Source organism: Schistocerca serialis, chromosome 1, assembly GCF_023864345.2.
Source record: "Schistocerca serialis cubense isolate TAMUIC-IGC-003099 chromosome 1, iqSchSeri2.2, whole genome shotgun sequence".
NCBI lineage: Eukaryota > Metazoa > Arthropoda > Insecta > Orthoptera > Acrididae > Schistocerca > Schistocerca serialis.
This window is the reverse complement of record NC_064638.1, coordinates 1,124,551,815-1,124,574,493: the sequence shown is the minus strand read 5'-3', so window position 1 is coordinate 1,124,574,493 and position 22,679 is coordinate 1,124,551,815. Positions and strand designations below refer to the sequence as shown.

General features: G+C 41.9%; 1 protein-coding gene across 1 annotated transcript in view; it reads left to right on the top strand.

Annotated features, from left to right (window-relative positions):
* Positions 1-4,791: 4,791 nt before the first annotated feature.
* Positions 4,792-22,679, top strand: part of LOC126416930 (myoneurin-like) — a 29,883-nt gene continuing 11,995 nt past the window's right edge. The window contains exon 1 of the mRNA XM_050084814.1: positions 4,792-5,132. Within this exon, the coding sequence (XP_049940771.1) occupies positions 4,932-5,132 (201 nt within the window). The 5' untranslated portion in view covers positions 4,792-4,931. The remainder of the gene's footprint in view (positions 5,133-22,679) is intronic.

Below are 22,679 nucleotides of genomic sequence, written 5' to 3'. Positions count from 1 at the left end.
GCTGGTTGCTGAATGTCAAGTGTAAGATCATTCACACATATAAGGAATAGTATAGAACCTAAATTGAAACCTGTCGACTCCTATTCTGATTTTATCTCAGTCACTAAAATTTTCTATTTTCTGACACTGTGTACAGGAGCTGCATCTATAATAGTGTTGGAAGAACGTTAGATGTACAACATTTTTAATCATACAAGAAAAATATTAAAGTGTGCTTGAATGTTATCATCTGCTTTAGGTTCTGACCCACTGAGCAATATACCAACATATAACGGATTAGTTTGAAATACAGTATTCTTAGCTTCACATTTCTTTTCAACATTGTTTGGTTCAAATGGTTCAAATGGCTCTGAGCACTATGGGACTTAACTTCTAAGGTCGTCAGTCCCCTAGAACTTAGAACTACTTAAACCTAACTAACCTACGAACATCACACACCTCCATGCCCGAGGCAAGATTTGAACCTGCGACCGTAGCAAGAGCGTGGTTCCAGACTGTAGCGCCTAGAGTTTTTTCTGGATGTCCCTTTTCACATTGATTATGTTAGAATTTTAAATTTTTACAATTGGTTAATATTTGGCAGAGATATTAATGAAAATCGATCTATTTAATTGCCCAGGCAGCACCTGCTTCATATATGTCTGTCCTCTGGCAAATCTCTCAGATGTGTGAGGTAAGCACAGTTGAGAAGAATATGTGGGCCATGCCCTCCGATTCGCTCTACCTCGTTACGATGGTTTGGTCATACAAGAGCTCTTACTCTTCACACAGTTATATTGATCGCACTGACACACAAGGAAGTGTCTCAAATTCTGATTGTTAGATGTTAGAGCGTAGCGATGTTTAATATGAGGGTTTTTAACCACATTTTGCCTATTCTTAGCTGATATTAATGGTTTAAACTTTGTTTGATTACTATTTGAGTGATTTATTGTCATTGTCTTTGTGGTTAAAATTCAATTCAATAAGATAACACATACCACATATTTCGAGTCGCACAACGTTTCTAAATAATTTTTTCACTTATTTTTTAATCGAGTTTCACAGTTTAAACTTCGAACTTATGCTATTTAAGTCAGTTACTGTGGTTTTCAACGTGTGCTGCTTCATATATGAATGAAATTAAAGCGTCATGTACTGCCTAATTCAGATAGCTCAGCACATTCGGCGAAAGCGTTTCATACTATGAAATGTTTCCTAGGGGCATTTCGTGGTTTGAATCATGTTCAGTAATGAGCATTTCTTTAAAAAATCCTGGATGGTGTTGCCCAGGGTTTCTCCATGAGAGTCAGATAGTTCTGATTAGTTATTTTGAAGAAGATAATATTAGGAATCGAAAACACTTAAAAAACAATGAAAATGAATTTCGTAACTTGTAATTCTTTTAAATTAATTCAAGTGCGCCCAAATTGTCCATTATTTACAACTAAAATTTTATTTTATTCTATGTGGATTACATTCTGTAATTTTTTAGTGGACTCAAAATTGGCTTTGATTTTCGTGCATAGAAGCAAGTGGGCATGTTGAGGGCACTTGGCATGTTTGTAATGTGCAACCTTTTTTATGAATTAAATAACTTATTTAATGTAATATAATTTATTTATTAATTCATAAAAAGAGGATGAACATTAAAAACATGCCTAGTGCACTCAGCATACCCACTTACAACTTTGTTACTAAGGGACACGGTGGATAATACCCTGGAAAGATATATACACATGTCCAAATCAATGTAACCCAATGAGTGCACAAACTGGTGGACTTTCGAATTCGGTAAGCGCTTCAAAGAGAAACAATGGGTGACAATATTCCATTGGTCTTTTGACAACACTAGCGATCGCTGGTTTCTGCAACTGAGGTTTCTGACGCTACACTTAGGCAAGTTTGGATGGGTCATTTACCTTTTGCAGTTAAGAATGCAGTGATTTCTGACGCCTCCTCTTCGCTCGACTTGCAACTACAAATTGCAGACCGCTTTATGATGCACAGGCGCTCTCAGACTCAAGAGAAGTTTCACAAATCGAACAGCACAGCTTATGGAGCAGAAACGCAGACGTCGAGGATAAAAGTCAACAACTCCCGCTTGAGCAACAGGTGAGTGCGCTACAGTGCAACTTCGACGCTCTCCAGTGGAAAATCTGTGCAGTTTCAAACACTTCCAATAGGCCGAAAGCTGAAAATGGCGTAGAATACTTGCTGACATTAGCCAACATGCATACTTTGGGCAGCTGCCACACAAATGGAATCAGTCATATGCATAACCAAATGGGTACAGCGACAGTAGTTAGGCACAGCTGCTTGCTCTAGTAGACAGTGCCTAGATAACCTAACACGTGATAATCATGAAGCCATAATCACGTGCTACCTAATACCGGCGATGTATCTGTCTCAATGTGGACTAGCAAGCACTTTCGAATTCACACTATCTCTACATAACACCAATTTTCGTCAAACATACGTACAATGAACTCATGTATTTAGTTGACACAGACTTTGATGACAGCATCCTTCCAGCAACAACAATTAATCTTTTTTTCCATACAATCATGGATAACAGCAGCAACTGCATTGAATATTCCTGCATATGGCAAGAAGTGGCAACTGTGAGTCTTGGTTTTCCACGAAAATGAAGATGGATTTTCCTGACTGCTGATGTCACTGAACCATTCTCGGACCTGATTACCTTTACTATTATCTTATTACCATATCTATATGAGACGCTATGTTGCAGGTGGACAATGATGGACATTCAAAGACGCTGCAAAATGCTTTAGTGTTGACGACTACCATAACACAAGTTCAGGTACGGTATAATACCGTTCACCATATAGCTAGGATGTCTGGGCCGCCAGTAGCTTACAAGGCATGTCAATTAGCACCTGAATGATATATAGCTGCATAGATGGAATATGAGGAGTTAATTTCAAAGGGGTTTATGAGACATTCTGAGAGCCCTTGGACATCTCACCTATCGCCAACAGAAAAGACAGTACACAAACAACCACTCTGTCAGCCAACAACTGCAGTCAGGCCATTTCCAGCTACATCAACCTCTATGCCAGCAGTGTCAACTACTACTCCACCAACAGCGTTAATGGAGTCAGCTACCACAGACATACACACGCCTTCACAACCACCTATGTTTGGTGAAGACCAGCATGCAGTGGCACCAGAACCGAGTCACACACATGATTCGACATGAGTATCCCTATATATAAGGAGTTCCCCTCTACAGGAGGAGGACTATTTGGTGACGTAAGCAAGAGAGCAAGTGGTGTTGTAGAATATCTGTGGACCTAGGTGACAGATAAAAAAAGAGAATATTTGTTGTTTTATAATTTAGTAATTTTGTGTAATTTGCTTGGAGTTTTTTAATGTGTGTTCATTTCACAGAGTTATCGAGATTTTGGATGTAGTAAAATAAAGAAATAAAGTTATGGAATATTTTAATGGATTCTGGGACTGTAGCACTCACAGACTTTTTTAAGATGCCATGTAGCCGTTATTTGAGAGTAAAGTAGGATTCACACACGCAATTAAAGTAATGCCAAGCTTGTGACTTTCTGTAGCAGTATAGTGGGCTACCTTTCACAGAGGACTCCACAAATTCTACACAGTTGCACAACTTTCAACCGAAAACATATGAGCAGATGTTACGTTATCAGAGCTGTAACAGGCGTGCACTACAAGGAAGACGAAACCCAGTCGTCACACCCGAAATATATTTTGTGCATGGATAAATCAGGGCCCACAAACACAAATGAAATAACACTCAACACGAAAATTCTGTCTGCTATGGCAATCTAACCAACAGCTGTCATTTAAATATCATCTGCAGGCACGCCACTCTTCCAAGAATGTTATTGTATTCGTTAATGTGGTCATTTATAATAACTAATTTTTAGTTTCACAGCTGCCACATCACCCTCCTGGGTTATTTCCCGCATACAACGCACAATTTATACAGTGCTTGGTCTCACAAATCACGAAGTTTATACGAGTCGTTTTTTTTTGGTAACATATTAAGTTCATTAGTTTATTGATCCAAATATCTTTCGAGATTATGCGATAGACCTACATCATTGGTTTGCAAACACACACGCGAGCGCGCACTACATAAATTAAACATAAATTGTTATTCTCGTAGTTCCAGAAGCCGCGAGGGTGTACTTGCCGACCACATTTTGGTTTCTTTCAGTAATAAAATGAAAGCCCTTCGAAATCGAATGGAGCACAGTACAGCAGCACGATAACAGCGACAGGATGCTCGTGTTTCCAAATACGGCCACCAGGGATCTGTGGTGGAAGGAAACTGGCATAACAAAGTACAACGAAGGTGAATTTCTTGTTGCGTTACCGAGCGAGGTGGCGCAGCGGTTAGCACACTGGACTCGCATTCGGGAGGACGACGGTTCAATCCCGCGTCCGGCCATCCTGATTTAGGTTTTCCGTGATTTCCCTAGATCACTTCAGGCAAATGCCGGGATGGTTCCTTTGAAAGGAAACGGCCGATTTCCTTCCCCATCCTTCACTAATCCGAGCTTGTGCTCCGTCTCTAATGACCCCGTTGTCCACGGGACGTTAAACAGTAATCTCCTCCTCCTCTTGTTGCGTTTCAAAACTTTCGTCTGTTAAGTTGCGCCGCTGCCAAGTGGGAAATCACGCATTGCAACTGCGGTATGCCACTTGCCGTTGTGACACTATCATTGCATGTGTGAACCCGGCTGAAGAGTTGGCAGCACTGACTGTGTACCTGTTTAGTCGTTACAGTCAGGACTTCAGGAGTGAACCTCCTTGCCTTGTTAATACTAAACTAACAATTGAATGTTCATATTAGTGTTGGTGTATAGCGGTGTGTTTAATCGTAATTTGCAATTGTTTTTCTACCACTTTCATTCTCATTGGGGTTTGTTTCAGAGTTTTGTAGACATATGGAATCCCGAAGGGGATTATGTGAATTGTGTGGTGGAACTTTTAAGCACAGGAAGAGCTTATACAGACATATAGTGAAATTTCACATGGATGTAAAAAGAAATCAGGGTAAAGAGACGTGTAACATTTGTCACAGGAATTTTTGGAATGTGGCAGCACGAGATCGCCACTTCAGGACGCACAATACGTCATTCGGAAAGGTATATGTCCAGAGTGAACGTTGTTGTTGTTGTTGAAAGAAAGTTAGTACCTTAAATTTTTATGACGAAATTCTATATAAGACAGATATTGTCATGCTGGATTATAGGCTGGGGCAATACTTACGATACCGCCCGTCAAATTGTGACGACGGTATTAGCCACGAGCGGTATCGAAATCATCGTCATATTAAGCGCTTTCCCAATGTGCAACGTTAACGTCATGAGCACTGATGAAAAGAGTGTGTTCCTGAGAGGTGTTTATTTATTTATTTATTTTTTTTATTCCGCGGGCTTATGAATGATGTATGTACAGGTCCCGAGTTAGTTACTTGGGACTAAATGGTAGTGAGTGTGTTTCGGTTATTATGTCATTCTTTTTGTTATTATCCTCTTTTATTGTAGTTTTCATACTTATTGGTTCATTAGTTACCGTTTTATCTCTTTTCGTGGTGTAGTAAGGTTGGGTGGAGGTGATTTGTTAGAATCCCTGAATAGTTTAGGGTTGTTGGTTCGGAAATACGGAAGCGTCCGAGCCGGCCCGTCTGCTTTGACCCATGACGTCACAAATATGGTGGAAACGACCATAAACCACGATTCCAATATGGCGCATATAGTCGGTACGTACACATTAAGAGGACGAAAATACATAGAAAAACAAACACATACACTTTCCACAAAAAGCCTAAAGACACTAACGGGACAAGCGCGGGAAATGGGGTGTTTTTGGGTGGGGGCACCCCCATACAAAACCACACAAAACGACGAGAAAAACCGACATCACAAAACTCCACAAATACCACAAACACAAAATCATCTGGAATCGGACACTTCCCTTGACCTATATACCTCAACAGCAGCTCCCGATCCCATAAATTAGGATCAAACAATTCCCTTGGCCTATATAGCTCAAAAACATCTCCCGATACCAATATCAACATACACAGCCATACATTGGGATCGAACACTTCCCCTGACCTGTACACTGTTAATTTTATCCGTCATATCCATTCCTGAATAAAAACACCAACCGATTAATTTTACTAGAATTACCACATGATGTACAGCGAACAACACTAAATTAACCTTCACACAAAATCGTTAACTCACTGAAACGAATTTCACTACAAACACAGCCGACACTCGAAGAATTCTGGATAATGAGCAAAAGCAAAATGAGCCCATTACACCACACAAACGAAAACCCTGAACATACCACCAGAGAGCACAACAATCCACAACACGATGACATCTACAAACACGCCACACTCACAAACCAAACTCCGCGCCGTCATGAAATCACACACAACACTTGCGTCACGGGTCAAAGCCGACGCGTGGGATCGGACGCTTCTGTCGACCCGTTGGTTCAGACCAGGGTAGTAATATGTCCGTTTATGGTTTCTAAGCCTGATGCTTGGTTGCTTAAAAGAAGCCCATAAGCCTCGTATAGGTTTCAGAAATGGATGCCCAAGCATCATATTTTGATAACTTTATGGCTCCCATACTGAAATATTCACATGTTCGATTAGTGATGCACGTGGGTAATTGTACTGCCAACCCAGTGATGTAGAAACACTGTACATTTGAGGTAATATGCTGACCAGGGATCCAGCATCTCTCTTCTAGTGGTCCAGCGAAACAGTCTTGAAGTGACCCAAAAATGCATGAAATTTATCAGTGTATCATTCTCCTCAAATGAGTTTTGGCAACATTGCAACGCACTCCCTGTTGTACATGCACACAAGCCAATGGCTGCAGTATTGGTAACAAAAATTTTGTTGATTATCAGTTGGTTCAGATGTTTTGGCAATAAATGTCAAAAAGTCACCTGACACACTTTCTTACTAGGGACCCCCCCCACCACCACTCACACACAAAATGAAATTGGAATAAACTGTGTTTCCATCTTGTCCCAACAATTTATGAGGCCGAAGAATTATTTATTTTTCATGAATAATCTCTTGATAATTCATTTGGACCTTCTCACACCCAAAGCTCCAGATGTCAGACACTCAAATCGGTACCAAATGTTGTATGTCAGTAGAGTATCAACCCAAACATCGATTTAGTTTGTAGTATGTGGTGTCATCCAGTATAGCATGCGTAAATGTTAATTAAAAATAACACCAAAACTACGGAGCAGATGAAAAGCATACCTGTGAATAATCAAATCATAGAACATGTGTGGATGAGTGTGAGGTTGTTGTACCAATGTTCCTGCATTCACACCCAACTGATGACTTTTTTTTGTGTTTATGCATGGAACTGTTATGTGGGAAAATTTTCCTGACTTGTAAAAGGACTTCCCGAATTTTGTAGCAGTGTTCTTTCAGCAGTCTGCTTTTGCTTCATTAGCAAACCTATACAATACATTTGTATAGATAGGGTGGTGTTCTGTTGCACATTGCTGCAAACTCTGAAAAGTCCTTTTACAAATCAGAAAAATGATATCACGTGCAACAGTTTCAAGCATAAAAAAATTGTCATCAGTTGGGTGTGAATGTGCGACCTTTGGCACAACGACCTCAAACACCACCAACTTATCCATGCGTGTTCTGCAATTTATTCAGAGATATGCTTTTCCCATGCTCTGTAGTTCTGGTGTTACTTTTAATTACTGTTTACGCATGTTCTTCTGGATGGCAGCACATGGCATGAACTAAATCGGTGTTTTGGTTGATACTTATTGATGTACAATGTTTGGCAGCAATCTGAGTGTCTGACATCTGGAGGTTTGGGTGTCGGCTAAAATTCAGAATGCAGCACTACAACCTATACAGTTTTGCGTGCACAGTGTGGGCAAAGGTGAAGCAGACATGCCAGATATTAAGATTTGTCTGTAATTATCGTGATTACTAGACCACAATTATGGTCTTATGGTAGCCCCAGCAAAAATTGCATTAATTGATATATTTTAGTAGTTTGACAACAGTTCTTTCCAAGTTTGACAACCGTTCTTTCCTTTTTTTATGAAAAAGTTTTGTGGAATACGAAAGCGTCCGATTCCACCCGTCTCATTTGACCCATGACATCACCAATATAACAGAAACGACCATTCATGACGACTCCCATATTGCGCCTATGACATCATTACGTAAACATGACAACAAACACAAAAATTGATCAAAAATACATCACACACAATATCCTCTGGAATCGGTCACTTCCCTTGACCTATATAGCTCAACAGCAGCTCATGATACCAGAACACCGTACCTATGACCACACATTAGAATCGAACACTATCCCTGACCTATATAGGTAAACAGCAACTCATGACACCAAATCACCTAAAAAAAAAAAAAAAAAAAAAAAAAAAAGAGGTCAAAAACCCATAAACAAATAAAAACCAGAAAAATCTCAATCACACACTACAACTCAGCAACAACTGCAACAAAACAGATCCTCCACAACAAAATCACAAGACGACGACCATCCCCCACCCACCTACCTCCACAAACATTACCAATAACACCACAACAGCCTTACGTCACAGGCCAAAGCTGACCGGTGGAATTGGATGCTTCCATTGACCCAAGTTTTGTTTGTATGTTACATTTTAACATAGCCTGGAAATTCTTTGAGGAGATATATTTTATTAATGCAAGAGAAATGCTTAAAATTTAGTCTGTACTTGTTTGAAAATTCCATTTACTATAATTATCATTATAGAATGTTTCTAACAGTTTTGTCCTTCGACAACTGATCTTATTTCACACTCCTCTAACATTTTGCTTTAAGATAAAGTTTGTATTTTATACTTCAAAAAACAAAGCTTTTATAACTAATTTTGAAATTTCCAGTATCCTTTCATGTCTGTGTTATTAGGGGTTAAAATTTTTAATTTTCAAGTGTTACAGTTAGGCTTCAGTTCAAGATTTTTATACTTGGTTTGAAAAAAAAAAAAAAAAAAAAAAAAAAAAAAAAAAAAAAAAAAAAAAAAAAAAAAAATCCAGGGCCCAGACCACCTTCTCCCTCCCTCAACCCTATTCTCTTGTCACCATTACTGATTGATTCTTTCCAAACTTGGCATTTCCGCTGAAGATGTGAGGATTTGGTTTTCCAGTGGTTGCTCTAAGCTAGCTTGCGCAGCTTGTTTTGCAGTAATCTCAGTTCCATCACATGCAAATATTTCATGAGTTTCCACTCAGCAGTGTGCCAAGATCTTTGAAGTGATGTGATAGTACAGATTGGCGAAATTTTCATACGGGTCTGTAGGCTCATTGCTAAAATATAATTTTCTGCAGATTTATCACTCTTTATTTTAGCAAATATGTAAGTTTTCTGAGAAAAACATAAGTTCCAACTGTACTGTGTACGAAAACGAAGAACGGGATATAACCCATTGGCTTTGACCAATGTGTGAGAATTTGCCAGAGATGATTTATGGCACAGATTTAACAGCAAAGACTAGCGTTCATAAACGAAGGAATGCAGGAGAGAGAACAGATGGTATACATATATCGCATCCAGTAATATTTCGAACATAATGTTAAAAATATTGCTTGTTTGAGTCCTAGTACTTATGTAAAAAAATATGGAAAAAGAAGGGATAGAGGTAATGGTAGCATGGAGTACCTCAGTTGAGATATATATGAGTTTTATCTCAAACTTCAGGTGATCTGTATAAGTTAACTGCATATATAGGTCAGCTGAAGTATGGTATACAAATTTTACAGGTGTTGTTTCTTTTGCCTCTGCTACTACTAGCATTCTGTTCTTGCGTAGGTAGTATTACTGGCAAAGGCAAAAAGACCTACATACCTAATATTTGTATCCCATACTCCAGTTGACCTGTATAGGTCAAATGAAGAATAGGATGCTATTGCTAACGAAAAGAAAGAAATCGACATATGTAACATTGGTATCCTGTACCTCAGATCAAATAGACAAAGGCGGAAAAAAGACACGCTTCGCTTTACCTATATAGGTCAACTGATATATGGAATACAGTTTTTATTTTTTCTGATACTAATAGTATCGACTGAATATTATCATAGTCCTGCTAGCGACGATAAAAAAACCAGCAGCAGTAAAACTTGTATCCCATTCATTAGTTGAGCTATACAGGTCAACTGAAGAATAGGATGCTAGTACTAGCGAATGGGAAATAACGACATTTATAACATGCATATCCTATACTGTAGGACACTAGTGCTGGCGAAGGCAAAAAATAGCAATGTACATAACTTTTGTATCCTAATCTTCAATTGACAGATATAGGTAAGTAACATCAATGTCATATGTTGCTTTTTTCCTCTAGCTAGTACGATTATCTTGTACTTCAGTTGACCTGTATACATCAACTGAAGTATAGGATACAAATTTTACATGTGTCGGTCTTTTCGCCTTCAATGGTGCTAGTATAGGCTCAAAAAAATCGTAGTGATGCTAGTAGTAGGAAAGGGAAAAAGAGCAACAGCCGCAAAATTTTTAATCCGTACTGCTGCTGACAAACCTATACTTAATGCAGAACAATATAACACGGCAAAGAAATACATCAAAATAGACAAATTCAGTACAATGTAAAAATAAAAAACTTAACTTACCAAACGCAAACTCATCCGTAAAAAACCAAAGCTCGCCTTGAAAGACATCAAGAAAAATCACATGCCCGCGTGCACGATAAACACATCACGAAAAACACACATCGGGTACACTACACTTCCATGAATATTCATCTAAATGGCTCTGTAGTGTTGAAATGCATCATTTCGCCCTCCGTACAGCAGATTTTATGACTGATGAATAAACTTCTATATTACTGGTACAAGCCCTAGTTGATGAAGGTCACAATTCAGTATTATGATTGATGACAAGATGCTGAAAACCCCTAGTCTCCTAATCCCTATATGAAGGAAAACAATCTGAAATAACTACAGAACCTCTGCAACATGATCTTCAATTAATTTCAGCAACACTTACATCATTTGGTCAGGAACTACTTTAAAAGCTACATCAGATTCTGAACCTGAAATTACAGCCCTCAAAACCCATATCCCACTGCAGGTTCCCCCCCCCCCCCCCCAGTTGTACTTGTTTTGCCAGAATGACTCATTGACGTCAACAATAACACCCCCCCCCCAAAAGGCCCTCTATACTTTATACAGGGTGAAGCGAAATTCTTGCACTCAGGCTTTGCTGCGCGACTCCTCACATTCCAACGATAAAAAAATGTCTGTCACAAAATTTCATCCGGCGAGTACATCTGGCAGAAAAAGGACGTTAAAGAGTGGCAATATACTGTAACCACATGTATGGTAAAGACCTCTCTGTCAGCACATCTAAGTAGCGATGTACATTTGCTGCAGTGGATAGAGTTTTGCGTTAGCTTGCAGGAGGCCAATGGTTCGAGCCTCGGTTGAGGCATATGTTTTTTATTTGGTAAATGTACTTCACGTGGTACAGTATCTGGCATCTTAATCATCAACAGTGATTGCAGCGAGTGCTCCAGAAAACATTTGCACTGACACACTACAATCTTAGAAATGGAAGATTGGTCAGCTCTGAAAGAAGCCCTTTCCACGCTGTGATCATGAATTTATTCGCACCACTTCATCTACTAGATGCGAAACCTTTTTTCTTTGTACCCTCCTCCACTGGTCCCATAGATTAGTACCAACTACTATTCTTGCCTCGTTCAGCTCCATTACATTTCGTTAGGGCCTTACGTTACCAGTAGGACTAGCAACATGCTTTGCGAATAATGTCCAAACTCGGTTCTTATTTGTATGTGTTATCACCATGGTCCCACTAATTATGCCTTTCAATGTTGAGTCTGGTAACAGCATGCCGTTTAGTACATATGACAATGAATTATTATTATTATTATTATTATTCTATCAATGGGATTGTGGAAATATTATGTCTATTACCGTTAGGGAAACAGTGTAATTCGAAACCGAACATTTCACAATTAGCGGTGTCGGGATGAATCATGCAGAACAATATCTGTAAGAGGGGTAATGCGCGTGGGGTGGAACAGCGAGCAGGACTGATGGCGTGTTTATACTGTATGCACTGTCCACCAGACAAGGACTAGTTGCGAACGGATTAATGCGCCAAAGACAGACTCCAATGTACATGCATACACATAACGAATTTTCTCATTGTCAACCTGTAAACCAGTGTGACAGATGTATGGCATACACAAAACGATGAATATGTGGATTTGCTTCTGGCCCTTGGTGCATCTGATAACCGGGCTGGTGTTGCTGCTCATGAATATACTGCTAGATATCCTCGTTGACACCATCCAGATAAAAATGTGTTTTGTCATCTGGAGCTGCACCTTCGGGAGTCAGGTTCTCTCCCTCCACCATGATGACTGGGTGTTTGTGTTGTCCTCATCATTTCATCATCATTCATGAAAGTGGCGAGATTGGACTGAGCAAAGGTTAACTCTAACTTTGGCTCCGAAGGGGGTAAATTATGCTGCCACAAAAGTCTTTGGTCACTTGCCTAATAGCATCAAAAGTCTGAAAGATAGCCACATAGCATTTAAAAGGAAATTAAAAGAATTTCTTAATGGCAACTCCTTCTACTCATTAGATGAATTTTTGGATATAGTAAGTGGGTAATTTCCCAACCTCCTCAAAAAAAGAGAGAGAGAGAGAAGAAGTTAGTGTCATGTAATATTTTGTCTAATGTAATATCTTGTATAGACACCTTTTATTAACCTGACACGTTCCACATCATTACGAAGTGTCGTATTCATGACCTATGGAACAAGTACTAATCTAATCTAATTTGTATGGGCGCTGATAACCCTGCAGTTGAGCACTCCACAAACCCAGTATTATCATCATCATCATCATCATCATCATCATCATCATCCTTCCACCATCACATGACAGAGGTCGTCCATGGACTTGCTGTAATCTGGCTACTGAGGAAGCTAGTCTGGAGGTCATACACCAAGAACCTCAGCAAAGTGCACATAGCATAGCAAGGCAGCTGTGTGTCTCGCAATGCACGGTCCTTAACGTGCTGCACGAGCATGGGCTACACCCCTATCATTATGCTTTCATTTCCTGCAACACCTGCATCCTACAGATCGCCATCAGCAGATGCAGTTCTGTGAATGGTTCCAACAACAGCAACAGCAAACCAATGATAACTTCGTGAACACCGTAATGTGGTTGGATGAAGCAGCGTTCACTCGTGAGGGTGTCTTCAATATGCACAATGCCCACATTGGTGCGGTGTTGGCCTGCACATAACCAGCGACTGTGGATATCAAGTTCGCTTCGGTATCAGGTTTTGGGCCCTACATGTTGCCTAACCAGTTGATTGCACGAAGGTATCATGTATTCCTCTCAAATTATCTGCCTGATGTGCTGGAAGATGTTTCATTACATGTTCAGCTGAGGATATGGTTCCAACATGATGGTGCACCTCCACACTCTAGAAGTAATGTACGACAGTATTTAGGCAGAAATTTCCAGGGAAATGGCTCAGATGTGGAGGTCCAGTTGTATCGCCACCGCATTCACCTGACCTATATCCCCTGGATTTCTTCTGTGGGGCAGCTGAAGGAGCACACGTACTCTACTCTGCCAACGAATGTGGAAGAATCGATAGCGCGTGTTCATGCTGCCCTTGTTACTGTGGACGTAGCTCTGCTGCGAAGAGTCCAGATCTGTATGATCCGGCAGGTTGCGCAATGTTTGGACGTGCAGGGAGGTCACTTTGAGCATCTATTGTTCTGAGGACAACATATTCTGTTCTGAAGAACATTATTGCCGTTACTTTGCTAATGTGTGATATCTGAGTGCTCATATTACATGTAGTATAAATGACAAGTAGATGATGTGTTATTGTACCGTGCTATCTTCTTTAGCATCTGGAAATTGATATTGTTTTTGTAGTTATTCTGTCCTATGACAGGTCATTTGTTTCGACTATCTGTTTCTTATTTGTCTACCCAGTATTTGTTATGTTCAGTGTTTCAAAATGTCGTAAATTTATGGTATATGTGACCTAAGAAACGATGTGTATAACAGTATAAATGTCAGAATGAAATCAGCAAATTAAAAAAAATGCGCCCCAACCTCCTGCATGCTAACCCAAATGTACAGCACTACCAATACGTGCAGTCAGAGGGTGGTCCCCCCCATCTCTCTTTTAAACCAACAAACCAACCAGTCAGCAGCAGCAGATTGTTCACAGGTGAGATGATGGTGGTGACGATGATGATGTATAGGTCTACAGGAAAGTATTGTCGTTGGACGACCATAAGGAATTACATTAAGACTTTGACAAAATTTCGACTTAATGTTGGCACTTAATGGCAGCTCTCTTTACATGGGGGTAAGAAAGATGAAGCCTTGAATGAAGAAAATGAATGCAGTACTACCTGATTACAAGATTTTTGACGGACATCTTGAGCTTGCCACGTTGAATAACTATTTAAGGTAATATGAAATGGTATGGTCACTTAAAATCGGCATGAAGAAAGGTGAATAGAACTTGTTGGAAGTTTCTGGGAAAATGCAGAGAATTTTTGAACCAACTTGCATAAAAGATGAACATTTCTTGAGTGTATTTCCAGTTTTTGGAGTATCTACAATGACTTCATAGATGTGCTGCTAAGGTTGTAACAGGTCTGTATAGCCCTTATGAAAGTTTAACAGAAATGCTTTGGAAACTTGAACGGGAATGATTGGAAAAGGGCAATGTAGTTCTCACAAAGCCCTGTTGGATCTTACAGAACCTGTAAAGTATTCAGTGAAGGCTGTGTGATCATTATGCTACCATCAACATATGTCTTGTGTAGAGACTATGCAAGTATGACCAGAGATTAATGCATATACAGAGGTAAATAAATAGTCAGTTTTCCTTCGTTCATACACAAATGGAGTAGGAAAGAAAATCAGTAATATTAGTGTGATATACCCTCCACCATGCACTGTACAGCAGCTTGCGGTGTATATTATGATGTAGATTTGATCATTTTCAGCAAAATAGACAATACTGGTAAGCACAGGAGCTTGGCAATTTTTGAAGTACAGCATCCTGTACAGCAAAAATTAAACAGTACAATCACTTTAATGGGCTTAAGGTGTTGTTTTACAGTTTTGAAATACTATGTTTGATTTTTGAAACAAACCGGTGAATGGTCAGGTCCAGTGTCAGACCCATGAAACCTCTGCAGTTCTCATCAGCTTGAGAGTTTGATGAATTGTGATCTAATGTAAACCTGACACCAAAGATGAAACACAATTTTTTCCCTGAGTTCACAGAATATAGAAAATCCTTTTTAGTGGCCAAACTTGTTACAGTGTATAGATCTTTTTCTGGGCCAATACCTTTTTGCCAGTGTGAGAATTTGAATTGTCTCAGCACTTGTGGAAGAGTGCATTGTTTGTTGGAGACTTGACAACAGCTGAGTATAATCAGAACAGTGCTTGTACTCTACTCTCTTGTTTGAACCAGGCTCTGCTGTTTGCTGTAACTCCTCAGCTTGAAAAACCACTAGCAGATGCAGTTGACACGTATTGAGTTTGTGACTGACTGACTTTACATTTAATGTAATCTGGTTTAGCACCCTAACAACACAGGGATCACACTTCTGCTTTAGCTGTTGCCTCCCCGCGTATGTCAAGGAGTGGTTGTGTGTCATTCTGAGGCATCGGAACTCTCAGCAGTGGTCACTGTGCTGGACAACCCGTGCTATGGCTGGGTGGCCCCTCACCGGAGTGGATGGTATCAGGGCTGATGTTTGGTGCATGAAACATATCGAGCTCCAAAAAACTGGCTGTTCTTCTATAGGTGCATGTTCAGGTGGTAACAGATCATTTAATACTGCTTCTTATGATCCTGCGGCCTACCCTTACATGGCTACATGCATGGGAGGAGGGCTAGACTCACAAACTTGAGGTGAAACACTTTCCCTGCTACCTGTTCTGCACTAGGCCTGATGGGGACACGTTCACCATCACCAAGCCCCCTCTGAGGGTGGATTTGCGCCTTTATGTCAAATCCCTTTTTACTCATTTGTGAGTCAACTGTTTGGATGCTTACTCCCCCGGCCTAACAAACTCTCACCATGTTGTGTTCTTCATTCTGCCTCTCACGGCAGGAATCTATCATCCTCCGCTGTCTATGTATATGGCGTACTAGGTAGACCCGATGGTTTTTTGCTTTGCAATGAACTGCTGTCCCTCTTCCGCTCCCCTTTGTAGTTGCGGAGCTTCCTTCATGGTGATCCATATTTTGCTGGACTGCCCCGACATTTTGACCCTTCACACTAAGTCAGTCCTCCCACCTTCCTTGTCCCAGGCGTTAGCAGATGACCCTCACATAGTTACGTATGTCCTCAGTTTTCTTCACAAAAGTGATTTGTTCTCACAGGTCCTTGAATTTTCCACTGGAATTGGAGTCATGTTGTTTATGGAGGCCTTATCCTTGCCTCCCCCATTGGCCATGTTGTCTCTGCCTTTTGCTTTATATTTGGTCTGATCTTTTGTTCAGCTTTGTTTTCCCTTTTCTTGTGTCTTCTTCCCCTGGTGTTGTCCCAGTTGTCGTGATCATGTTATGCTGTGGCTACCAGAGCGGTTCAATTGCATTACTGATTCCCCAACGTATGTAGCGTTTCTGGGGCACCCCAGCTCTCTCCATTTCCACCCACTCCCCTGCTGTTCTTTCCTCTTCCTGCTGCTTCGACATTCCATTTATCTCTCTGTTTGCCGGTTTTCCCCTTCCTCTTGACTAGACTGTGCTGTTTTGTGTTGTTCCTCCCTTGGTTTCTATCACGTTAGATCCTGGGATTGATGACCTCGCTGTTTGGTCCCCTCCCCACCAACCAACCAACCAGTGAACCAACCATGTGGTCTGCGATTGATGAGCACATTCAGAAAAAGAGGATCAGAGTGTTATTCTATCCCCACCATTCGTTTGATGTTGTGGTGCAGTGAATACTGGTGTTGCTGGAAATTTTGCAGGAGATGTTGTCAGTGTGACTAGATTACAAATGTATCATCTACATATTGAAAAAAGAATAAGGGCTTTTAGACTGTCAGCGCCAGGGCTGCTTCTTCAAATAAACATATTGCCCATCACTGGTGTCTCATCACTACTGCATCTGTTTGTTCGTAGTAATTTCCACCAAGAGATGTTATTAGCCCAGTTGGAAGTTCTTGAGCTGATGGATGAAATGCGCCGAATTCCACATGTGGTGCTGGCGCTTGATCACAAATGGGTTTTGCTAATTAACATTTTGATGTGCCAGTGTGGCCAAACAGTTGGATAGTGTGGCATTCCTTCCTTATGGACTTTAGGTTGCTTATGATGTCTAGCTGACACAGCTGCTTGTGGACAGATTTTTTTGACTGTCTCCTTATCTCGGAATGTGTGCTGGAGAAGCTTGATGATCTTCCTCTTCACTTGGTTGGTAAGATCTAATTCAGTTCTCATGTAGATGTTGTAGGTCGTACATTTTCTGGTCATATACTTGACATGGTAGCAGGACTGTATAATTTCCTTTGTCTCAGAATCTTTTGGAGCAGCTTAAGGACTCCCCTCTCTTTCTTGGAGGTATCTGGCTTTGGTGGAGCAGCCCTGGTAAGTGTACAGCATGTTTCGCATCATATTTCCTCCACAGCATCCCATGGAAGACTAAGACCAACTATGATCTACGCCACTCATAAATTCCACTTTTGGTAGGGTCGTTGGTGCCAGTGCCCCATAGTACAAATAATGTAGCATTGTCAGTTATTTTCTTTGTATAATTGGTGACAGTTCTCAGAGGTTCTTCTTGTGGTGGTTTAGCCGCAAGGCATTGATACACTCCTGGAAATGGAAAAAAGAACACATTGACACCGGTGTGTCAGACCCACCACACTTGCTCCGGACACTGCGAGAGGGCTGTACAAGCAATGATCACACGCACGGCACAGCGGACACACCAGGAACCGCGGTGTTGGCCGTCGAATGGCGCTAGCTGCGCAGCATTTGTGCACCGCCGCCGTCAGTGTCAGCCAGTTTGCCGTGGCATACGGAGCTCCATCGCAGTCTTTAACACTGGTAGCATGCCGCGACAGCGTGGACGTGAACCGTATGTGCAGTTGACGGACTTTGAGCGAGGGCGTATAGTGGGCATGCGGGAGGCCGGGTGGACGTACCGCCGAATTGCTCAACACGTGGGGCGTGAGGTCTCCACAGTACATAGATGTTGTCGCCAGTGGTCGGCGGAATGTGCACGTGCCCGTCGACCAGGGACCGGACCGCAGCGACGCACGGATGCACGTCAAGACCGTAGGATCCTACGCAGTGCCGTAGGGGACCGCACCGCCACTTCCCAGCAAATTAGGGACACTGTTGCTCCTGGGGTATCGGCGAGGACCATTCACAACCGTCTCCATGAAGCTGGGCTACGGTCCCGCACACCGTTAGGCCGTCTTCCGCTCACGCCCCAACATCGTGCAGCCCGCCTCCAGTGGTGTCGCGACAGGCGTGAATGGAGGGACGAATGGAGACGTGTCGTCTTCAGCGATGAGAGTCGCTTCTGCCTTGGTGCCAATGATGGTCGTATGCGTGTTTGGCGCCGTGCAGATGAGCGCCACAATCAGGACTGCATACGACCGAGGCACACAGGGCCAACACCCGGCATCATGGTGTGGGGAGCGATCTCCTACACTGGCCTTGCACCACTGGTGATCATCGAGGGGACACTGAATAGTGCACGGTACATCCAAACCGTCATCGAACCCATCGTTCTACCATTCCTAGACCGGCAAGGGAACTTGCTGTTCCAACAGGACAATGCACGTCCGCATGTATCCCGTGCCACCCAACGTGCTCTAGAAGGTGTAAGTCAACTACCCTGGCCAGCAAGATCTCCGGATCTGTCACCCATTGAGCATGTTTGGGACTGGATGAAGCGTCGTCTCACGCGATCTGCACGTCCAGCACGAACGCTGGTCCAACTGAGGCGCCAGGTGGAAATGGCATGGCAAGCCGTTCCACAGGACTACATCCAGCATCTCTACGATCGTCTCCATGGGAGAATAGCAGCCTGCATTGCTGCGAAAGGTGGATATACACTGTACTAGTGCCGACATTGTGCATGCTCTGTTGCCTGTGTCTATGTGCCTGTGGTTCTGTCAGTGTGATCATGTGATGTATCTGACCCCAGGAATGTGTCAATAAAGTTTCCCCTTCCTGGGACAATGAATTCACGGTGTTCTTATTTCAATTTCCAGGAGTGTATTTAGCAGTTTGTCTGCCGGTGCCCGACCGCCATGTCCTGTTGGCTTGAGACCAGCTGACTGCATCTATCCACTCACAAAAATCTGGGGAGAGAGTCGATATCAACTACAGGTGCATCAAGAACAACTCATCGAGTTTGCGTTGTGTGTACCAGACCATCCCTCCTGACCAGGGCAAAGCAGTTCTTCTGGTGATCTGGTTCATGGCTGGAGTTCTGACCTGATGAATGACCTTCGCAAAAGTTGGTATGCTTTGGTCTGCTCGGCATCTCGGCGGCATGACAGGGGAAACCAAAAGGTGCTCCTTCCTTTCTGAAGCTTGTCAAGCTTCTTATTTTTGCTGTGCATTTCCTCAGGCACTTGATATGTGATTTTAGGAAAATCGTGAACATTTCTCAGCTTTTCAGCAGTGTGGTGTCATCCAGAAGGTGCGATATTTCAACAAGCCACTACGTGGCATTTATGATAACTGGCTGATTTGTTCTGTGCACCACCTTAATATCATCACTCTCCTCCCAAAGCCTACTTCCAGCTGACATTAGGCACAGACCTGCTGCAGTGGTTTTGTAAGTGTTGAGGATCAGATATGGGTCCCTCCCGGCAAGGTAACAATGTGTCCTCATTTTCTTCTATTGTAATGACAGGAGTGGATATCGACGTAGATTGCCCTGGTTCTTTGGCCATGCCCTAGGCTGAGTCCCAACCCTTGCTTGACTGAAAGCTGCTGTCTTTTATTTCATAGTCTGATCTGTAAAGCCTCATTGTGAGTACAATCCCAGATGATGATGGACTGTTGCAACAACATGGTGCCATTGTAACTCATGGCATGTCTGTGGGAGGTGCAGTGCTCTGCCACATTAGTTGGTTATGTGGCATTTGTGTTCAGTGCATCTCACCTGTTGCCATGATAGTCGCGCTACATATGTTTTTCCACGCTGGTGAGGGATGCAGTAAACACAAGGTTTCCAGAATCTTAGGTCATCCTTAAGATTCCAGTTAGGTTTTCGTCTTGCCTTGTGAGTGGAACACACACTGGATGTTGTGTCTCCAGAGTATTCTTACAATTTTTGTTGATATGTTCCCAACGTGTGAGATAATCACCGTTGCAACAGGTTTCTCTTCATCTTCAGCAGGCCATAGTCTCAGCTTCTTTGGTCATATGGGACACTGTACCTGCTTTACGGTAGATGGTGCAGCTTGCTGTGCCATTTGGTCTTCTCTTGACGAGCATACCTGCCAGCCAAGATGAAAGCCTTACAGGGATCAGTCGGGATGACTTAGTACTGCGGAAACCAGTAGTCTACTGTATCCCTTGCCAGTGTGGGAAAATGTGTGTCAGTCAGACTATCTACACGGTAGGAGAGATGTGCTGAAGACTAACACCACACAGGCAACGAACATCCCCAACAAAAGTCCGATTTGGCAAAGCACCACATCTCCTGCAGACATGCCACAAATTACGATGCACCAAGTTGTTGGGACAGTCCTACACATTGTGGGATTATATTCTCAAAGAACCTGTAGAGATTTAACTACACAGTGGACTGATAAATAAAAACAACAACTTTCAATTGAGCAACGTCTGGGACTCAGCCTTGAGCATGATCAAAACACAGCGGCAGTCTACATAGAAATCCATTCCAATCATAACAGCTGAAGATGAAAATGCATTGTCACCATGCCGCAGAGACCCATGTCAGACACTGGCTGCACTGCTACTAAGAACACTGAATTGACCCCTGATGTTGCACTTCTCCTGCTACCACACCAGGATTGCACCAAGAGTCAGCTGGCTGGAAGCTGTGGGAGGGGGCAGAGTATATAAAGGCAGCACCCAGCACAAATTAAATGGTCATCAGGAATGCCTGAAGATGGCAAAAAGTTGGCTTGCTGAAATAACGTGCCTTCTGGATGACACCTCCCACCTCAAGGAATATTTGAAATTTTCTTATGCCACTGAAAGCAATACACAATTTTTTTTTAAATTTGTTTGCATTAAGAGACTAAGCAGAGGTCTTGACAAGAGCTCCTGAACTCCATCAACAGATCCACATCTGCAAGTACTGTGTGGGAAACCCTCAGAAGGACCTCAAGGTCAACCACCAATAGCTGTAAGAGAGCAGGGGTGACTCCTAACATCATTGAGGGATGTTGCTCAGACAATGGCTCATTCATAAAAGACTATTACAGCCAATTCTAATCAAGATTCAATTTTCCGCCATTGTAGGGAGAAACAGGGGGAGGTTAGTTTTGATTGCTGTTCCACCAACATTGAGGAATGGAGCAAGCCCTTCTCTCTATAGGAGTTGGATTCTGCAATGTCAGTAGATTGTGATACTGTGCCTGGTCACGACACAGTAACATACAACATGTGGAAACACTTGGAGTCGTGATCGAAGGAAGTTCTCCTTAAGCTCTTTAATGAAATTTGGATGACTGTAGTTCATGGAGAGTTCATGGAAAGACTCTTTATTTTAACACCAGTTTTAAACCAAGGAAGGATTGGATTAACCCCTGTAGTTATCGTAGCATTAGTCTCGCAAATTGCGTGGCAAAGACACTAAAGCTTAATGTCAACCAACACTTAGTGTGTATTCTTAAAACCAGGTCCTTGTTAACTTGTAAGTCACTCCCAGTATAGGTCCAGGAGGTATCACTCTACACTCGATAACATGACGCTGCCCGAAGCAGCAATTCCTCTTAAGTGACACCTTCGATTTTAGAAAGGCCTACATTATGACCTGGAGGCATAATACTTTTTGCATCTCTATCAGTGCAGGTTCTGCGGACATATACCCATTTCCATATGGTCTTTCCTCTCGGACAGGTATTTTAGATACAAGGTTGGAAATACCCTGTCTGACCTTTTTAAGTAGGAGAATAAGATGACAAAAAGTTGGCTTGGTGAAATATCGTGCCTTCTGGAAGATGCCTCCTAACTGAATACCAAATAAATATTAGAGATTTTCCTAAGCTGGGGAAATGTAAAATCACTCAATGTTTTATTCAGTTGCATACTCTTTTTCATATCACCAGTGTTAACTGCAAGTCTTGTGTATTTTAGTGCCCATTTATTCAAGAAATAAAACTTGTGAATCATAAGCTGTTATAACTTTATTGCAGTACATCCAACATGAGATGGGCCCAGGGAAATGTGATTTGTTCCTGAGGTAACAGTTTATTTTGTTCATGTTAAGAAAGAGTCTGAAGTTAGTTAAGGTACATTGTGGAATTTAATACATAAAGGGAAAAGGCAGATCATCATTTGCACGAAGTCTTCCAGGTCTAGAAATTTGACAGATGTATTTATAAATTGTAGAGTATCAAATGGAAATTG